General features: G+C 36.6%; 1 protein-coding gene across 1 annotated transcript; it reads left to right on the top strand.

Annotated features, from left to right (window-relative positions):
- Positions 1-263: 263 nt before the first annotated feature.
- Positions 264-6,735, top strand: LOC117319978 (DNA polymerase alpha catalytic subunit-like). Its single transcript, XM_033874673.1, has 6 exons — positions 264-355; positions 2,136-2,252; positions 3,106-3,290; positions 5,083-5,212; positions 5,419-5,529; positions 6,607-6,735. The coding sequence occupies exons 1-6, from the start codon at positions 269-271 to the stop codon at positions 6,718-6,720; spliced, it is 744 nt and encodes a 247-aa protein (XP_033730564.1). The 5' UTR covers positions 264-268; the 3' UTR covers positions 6,721-6,735.
- The last annotated feature ends 666 nt before the right edge of the window (positions 6,736-7,401 follow it).

Below are 7,401 nucleotides of genomic sequence, written 5' to 3'. Positions count from 1 at the left end.
TTACTGTTTCCTTAATAACAATTATTTCTGTTTGGGAATTTTTCTAAGCAAAATGATAATCATTGTGGTAAGCCTGATCAGTTGGTGTATTTTCTAGTCAACAATGTAAAAATTTACTACTTAAAGAACATTTTAAATTTTTATCTGACAAGAATCATTCCTCTCTGAATTATCATTGGTAAACTTTACATTTGTGTCCAAAATCGGCCATATTTATTTTCTGCATAACTGGTAATCTAATTTCCTGTTTTTCCCACAGAGTTGCAATATGAAAATGGACACATTTCCGAATGAGAGAGCTCTCCTAGGCTACATGCTTGCCAAAATCCACAAGATTGATCCCGACGTCTTAGTGGTAAGGACACTAGACAAAAATCACAATTCTTCTTTGTTCCAAAAGTAACGTGAAAATTTCAAAATAAGGAAGGAAAAAAACTGCCTGTTTGTCAATGGGAAATAGTCAGTTGCAACAGGTCAGGTTAGAAAGTTACATTTAGAATGTTTGTTATGTATGAATGTCATGAAAAATACAATAAAATTAGTTGAAATACTAGACTACTATTTCCTATTATTAAGTACCCTACAAAGTTTGATCAATGATGTTTACAGAATTTTGTGTAAAACAGTATATATGTTTTGTAGCTTCAGACTTAAATTATGAAAGAATGCTTAATAATCTTTAATTGTAGTTTCAAAATAATATAAAATAAACTTTATTTAGCTTCTGGGAAGATATCCAGTACTCAGTTGGAGATAGTGACATGGTTGCTTTAAGAGCTATGATAAATCATGAAATGATGTGTTTTAGTGACATGGTTGTTTTAAGAGTTACAATAAATCATGAAATGATGTGTTTTAGTGACATGGTTGCTTTAAGAGTTACAATAAATCATGAAATGATGTGTTTTAGTGACATGGTTGTTTTAAGAGCTATGATAAATGATGAAATGATGTGTTTTAGTGACATGGTTGCTTTAAGAGCTATGATAAATGATGAAATGATGTGTTTTAGTGACATGGTTGCTTTAAGAGTTACAATAAATCATGAAATGATGTGTTTTAGTGACATGGTTGCTTTAAGAGTTACAATAAATCATGAAATGATGTGTTTTAGTGACATGGTTGCTTTAAGAGTTACAATAAATCATGAAATGATGTGTTTTAGTGACATGGTTGTTTTAAGAGCTATGATAAATCATGAAATGATGTGTTTTAGTGACATGGTTGTTTTAAGAGCTATGATAAATGATGAAATGATGTGTTTTAGTGACATGGTTGCTTTAAGAGCTATGATAAATGATGAAATGATGTGTTTTAGTGACATGGTTGCTTTAAGAGTTACAATAAATCATGAAATGATGTGTTTTAGTGACATGGTTGCTTTAAGAGTTACAATAAATCATGAAATGATGTGTTTTAGTGACATGGTTGTTTTAAGAGCTATGATAAATGATGAAATGATGTGTTTTAGTGACATGGTTGCTTTAAGAGCTATGATAAATGATGAAATGATGTGTTTTAGTGACATGGTTGCTTTAAGAGTTACAATAAATCATGAAATGATGTGTTTTAGTGACATGGTTGCTTTAAGAGCTATGATAAATCATGAAATGATGTGTTTTAGTGACATGGTTGTTTTAAGAGCTATGATAAATGATGAAATGATGTGTTTTAGTGACATGGTTGCTTTAAGAGTTACAATAAATCATGAAATGATGTGTTTTAGTGACATGGTTGCTTTAAGAGCTATGATAAATGATGAAATGATGTGTTTTAGTGACATGGTTGCTTTAAGAGTTACAATAAATCATGAAATGATGTGTTTTAGTGACATGGTTGCTTTAAGAGTTACAATAAATCATGAAATGATGTGTTTTAGTGACATGGTTGCTTTAAGAGCTATGATAAATGATGAAATGATGTGTTTTAGTGACATGGTTGCTTTAAGAGTTACAATAAATCATGAAATGATGTGTTTTAGTGACATGGTTGCTTTAAGAGCTATGATAAATCATGAAATGATGTGTTTTAGTGACATGGTTGTTTTAAGAGCTATGATAAATGATGAAATGATGTGTTTTAGTGACATGGTTGCTTTAAGAGCTATGATAAATGATGAAATGATGTGTTTTTAGGGCCACGATATCTACGGATTTGACCTGGACGTGATGCTCCACAGAATCAATGCTAACAAGATTCCTCACTGGTCAAAACTTGGGCGCCTCAAGAGAACAAAGATGCCCAAGCTCTCTGTACGTACCTTACCTTACCATACAGAGATTGGTTATGAACAAAGGGAGACATTGTGTTAGTACTGGACCTTGTACTAGTAGTTACAATACAAATTTGCTCTGGGCATATCTTTGAACTGTTAAGGATTTCTTTGATGAAACTTAAACATACATGTAGTTGCTTCATATTGTCCAGTGATCTAGTCACTGTGACCTTCGTTTTAAGTTCAACTCTCATTTGAGTGCAAAATTTTCAATGTATGGACTTGAGAAGGTGAGATATATGTAATTTTTGTCTCAAAAACAGAAAACAGAGATCTCATTTTGTACCTTGATCACCTGTGTTTGTTTACATCAATTTTATTTATCAGTTTTAGGTGTCTTAGAAAATATCAAATCAACCTAATTTGTATTATAAGTCTGTACCAGATAGGAATATAATCAGATCAGCTAGTCAACATTTAACACTGGTAGTGTTGGTGATGACTTAAAGATGTTACACATACCAATCAGTTAATGTTGTCTCGTTTATCATGATGTAGGACATTTCTGACAAAACTCGATTACAGATTTCTTACTCGATTTATTGGTTAAACATCTCAAACAAGTGATACTCAATAAACTTGATTAATTGGAACACCACTTAATCACAATCAACCTCCAGTACAACCCTTACAAAAAACATGGACATTTTTGGATCACTTAAAGAAAATCAGAAGGATTTAAATTCAGATAATTGATTCACTATGTATAAATGTTGACCTATGTGTTAATGTCGTCAGACTCGTGCTGGAGTATAAATGTTGACCTATGTGTTAATGTCGTCAGACTCGTGCTGGAGTATAAATGTTGACCTATGTGTTAATGTCGTCAGACTCATGCTGGAGGGCGGGGGATCACAGACAAGTACATCACCTGTGGCCGTCTCTTGTGTGACGTCAAGATCTCCTCCCGGGAGCTCATCCGCAGTAGGAGCTACGATCTCACAGAGCTTGCAAACGTTATACTGAAACAGAAACGCATGGAGCTTGACTATGAACAAATCAAACACATGTACCAGTAAGTAACATCAAAAAATGTACCAATAACCAATCAAACACATGTACCAATAACCAATCAAACATGTACCAGTAACCAATCAAACACATGTACCAGTAACCAATCAAACACATGTACCAGTAACCAATCAAACATATGTACCAGTAACCAATCAAACACATGTACCAGTAATCAATCAAACACATGTACCAGTAACCAATCAAACATGTACCAGTAACCAATCAAACACATGTACCAGTAACCAATCAAACATATGTACAAGTAACCAACCAAACACATGTACCAGTAACCAATCAAACACATGTACCAGTAACCAATCAAATACATGTACCAGTATCCAATCAAACATGTACCAGTAACCAACCAAATACATGTACCAGTAACCAATCAAACAAAATTACCAGTAAGTAACTATTCAAAAATATGTACAAGGTAAATTTATGATTTACATTAAAATCATTAGCAGTTTGGACTTATTTCCAGTTCACAACACCCATTTCTCACAGCACCCATTTCTCACAACACACATTTCTCACAACTCCCATTTCTCACAACTCCCATTTCTCACAACACCCAATTCTCACAACACACAGGGCGCACAACACACAGGGCGCACAACACACAGGTTCGCACAACTCCCATGGCGCACAACACCCAAGGCGCACAACACACAGGCGCACAACACACAGGGTCGCACAACACACAGGGCGCACAACGCCCAGGGTCGCACAACGCCCATGGCGCACAACACCCAAGCGCACAACACACAGGGCGCACAACACACAGACCGCACAAAACACAGGGCGTCCAACACACGGGGCTAACAACACAGTGCCACAACACCAGGGCTCACAACACACAGGGCGCACAACAACCAGGCGCACAACACACAGACCGCACAACACACATGGCGTCGCAACACACTGGGTCGTAACAGCACAGTGTCGCACACACACAGGGCGCACAACCCCAGCGCACAACACACAGGTCGCACAACACCCAGGGCGCACAACACACAGGTCGTCACAACACACAGGTCCACAACACCCATTGGCCACAACACACAGGTCCACAACACCCGGGTGCGCCAACACCCAGGGCGCGCAACACAGGGCGCACAACACGCAGTGGCGCACAACTCCCATCGCACAACACACATTTCTCACAACACCCATTTCTCACAAACACATTTCTCACAACACCCTTTTCTCTCAACACCCATTTTCTCTCAACACTCATTTCTCACAACACCCATTTCTCTCAACACTCATTTCTCACAACACACATTTCTCTCAACACCCTTTTCTCTCAACACTCATTTCTCACAACACACATTTCTCACAACACCCATTCTCACAACACCCATTTCTCACAACACACATTTCTCACAACACCCTTTTCTCTCAACACCCATTTCTCTCAACACTCATTTCTCACAACACCCATTTCTCTCAACACACATTTCTCACAACACCCATACCTCACAACACACATTTCTCTCAACACCCTTTTCTCTCAACAGCACATTTCTCTCAACACTCATTTCTCACAACACACATTTCTCAACTCCCATTCTCACAGCACCCATTTCTCACAACTCCCATTTCTCACAGCACCCATTTCTCACAACTCCCATTTCTCACAACTCCCATTCTCACAACACCCAATTCTCACAACACCCATTTCTCACAACACATATTCTCTCAACCCACATTCTCACAACACCCATTTCTCAGATGGATTTACCAGGTGTATGTTGGTTTCATCACGTCTCCTTTATCACTGTTTTCAGGTCTACAAAACAGCTTCTCCAGTTTGTTGAACTGACACTCGTTGACTCAACGTTAATTTTGCGGATCATGTATGAGCTGAACGTCCTACCTCTGGCCTTGCAGATCACAAACATATGTGGAAATGTGATGGTATGTGGCTGCAGAATGATAAACTTTCATATGAACAATATAAACATGATTCTTGCTGTGTAATGTGGATTGTTGTGTCAAAATCATAACCATTTATTTAAATTGATAAACGAAAACATATTACAAAAAGATGCTTTAAGGATTTTTTGATCTTCAAAGTTCACTCTCTGACTTTCATTGATAAATTTTACATGTTGTTTATACAGACGAGGACATTGATGGGTGGGCGATCAGAGAGGAATGAATATCTATTACTACATGCTTTCACAGAGAAAAACTTCATCGTTCCTGATAAAGAATATAGGAAGAAAGCTGCAGTAAGTATTGATTACTCAAGTTGTTTATAATTTTGTGGTTTTCCTAAAAGTTTGGTATTCAATCTGAGAAAGGTTGTAAATGCACAATTTAAAAATTAAATTTTGTTACTGTGTAAATCACCATACTTAACATATGTAATAGAATTACAAGATTATAATAGAGAGTGTGTTAAAGTCAAATCTCAATTGATCTATTGCTATCCATTTCCATGAGTAATGTGGCTTGTTACATAAACAATTCACATTTTAACTCTAGTACTACAGTGTATTTAATGGAAACTTACTGGGAATGTTTTGGGTATGTTCCTGATTAAGTGTTTCAATTCTTAGGTCCAACAGACATACAAGATGTTTTGAGCTAAAACTCAGTTTTAATGAAAATTCATGGGAAAAAATGGTACATGTTTCTGGACAAGTATCATTATTTCTTGGGTCCATTATACATCTCTAGATGGCTGTCATTGCACATGAAATTTTATTAGGTGGCATTGTCTATAATTACCAGATTTGACCCCTGATTATTTTGAAAACCTGTCTAATACAACATTACTCTGAAATCTGTTAAAACCCTCTCTAATCTGGCTTGTCTGTTGTGCTGAATATGATTGATGTTGGATAAGACCGGGTTTGTTTGTAATGATAGATAAGGGTTTATCAACAAATACCACAACAGGAATTAGAGACAGTACACATTAACTACATACCAATGTAAGACATTGTGGAACACAATAGAGACAGACACTAATTAATTACCTTGTTAACTTGTTGTGCCTGTAGGTTGTAGGGGATATAGGAATGTTCCTGTAACTAAATGTCTTGGTGCTCTAGCCGCTTCATATCTTAGAGATTTTGGTCAGACTCAATAAAAGACTATAAGCGAGAATTAATACTCTTAAGTTAACAAACATAAGGCTGAACACGAGTGTTAAGATCTCACCCCAGTCACATCATTTCAACATTGTCTTGTATTTATGTAAGAGAAAAATAATCATTGTGGTCTTCAGACATCCCCAATGTTGTTTAGAATTATTATACAGCTGAAGGTATTAACATGTATTCTACCTATCATCTGTCCAGGCACCAGCAGAAGGTGAAGATGGTGAAGAGAAGGCTCCAACAAAGGGACGAAGGAAACCTGCATACGCAGGGGGTTTGGTACTGGAACCCAAACGAGGTATATCTAAATATTAACCTCATTGACATGACAAAGTCAGCTGTGTAGGTGCACTTTCAACTATTACATACTTTGTCACAAGGTAATTGAATGTATGGGGTTCGGTCAACAATAAAAGATGTGTCTGTGTGAAGTGTATACATGTAAATCAACCAAACATTCTCAGCGTGCCCCATTGTTCTTTATGAGATTATGCTCTAAATTTATCAACATTTGGTGACACATGCACAGACTACAGTGCAATATTTTTACACCTGGGTGTAGACTAGAGTAGGAAATAATAGGAGATGAATCATCTTTAAGATCCTATGTATTTTACACAAATTTATAGTTCTGCATCAATTGTATACTGTAAAGATATTGATTTGCTGTGATTAATAGAAGAGAGAAAATGCATGGGAAACAGTTCTTATTTGTGAATATTAAAACATTCAAATCTAGCATGGGAATCACCTATCTATAACTACAGTTAAACCTGCCTTAGAGACCACCTGTCTATAACTACAGTCAAACCTGCCTTAGAGACCACCTGTCTATAACTACAGTCAAACCTGCCTTAGAGACCACCTGTCTATAACTACAGTCAAACCTGCCTTAGAGACCACCTGTCTACAACTGCAGTCAAACCTTGCATAGAGACCACCTGTCTTTAATTCTATAACTACAGTCAAACTTGCCTAAGAGAAACACCTGTCTAT

Source organism: Pecten maximus, unplaced genomic scaffold (assembly GCF_902652985.1).
Source record: "Pecten maximus unplaced genomic scaffold, xPecMax1.1, whole genome shotgun sequence".
Lineage (NCBI taxonomy): Eukaryota > Metazoa > Mollusca > Bivalvia > Pectinida > Pectinidae > Pecten > Pecten maximus.
This window is presented reverse-complemented; position numbering and strand designations above follow the sequence as displayed.

Excerpts from the sequence above, each read along its gene's own strand:
- LOC117319978 (XM_033874673.1), top strand. The coding sequence starts at position 269 with ATGAAAATGGACACATTTCCGAATGAGAGAGCTCTCCTAGGCTACATG. Across the intron at positions 356-2,135 it reads TTGATCCCGACGTCTTAGTG|GGCCACGATATCTACGGATT; the intron begins GTAAGGACACTA and ends ATGTGTTTTTAG. Across the intron at positions 3,291-5,082 it reads CAAATCAAACACATGTACCA|GTCTACAAAACAGCTTCTCC; the intron begins GTAAGTAACATC and ends CACTGTTTTCAG.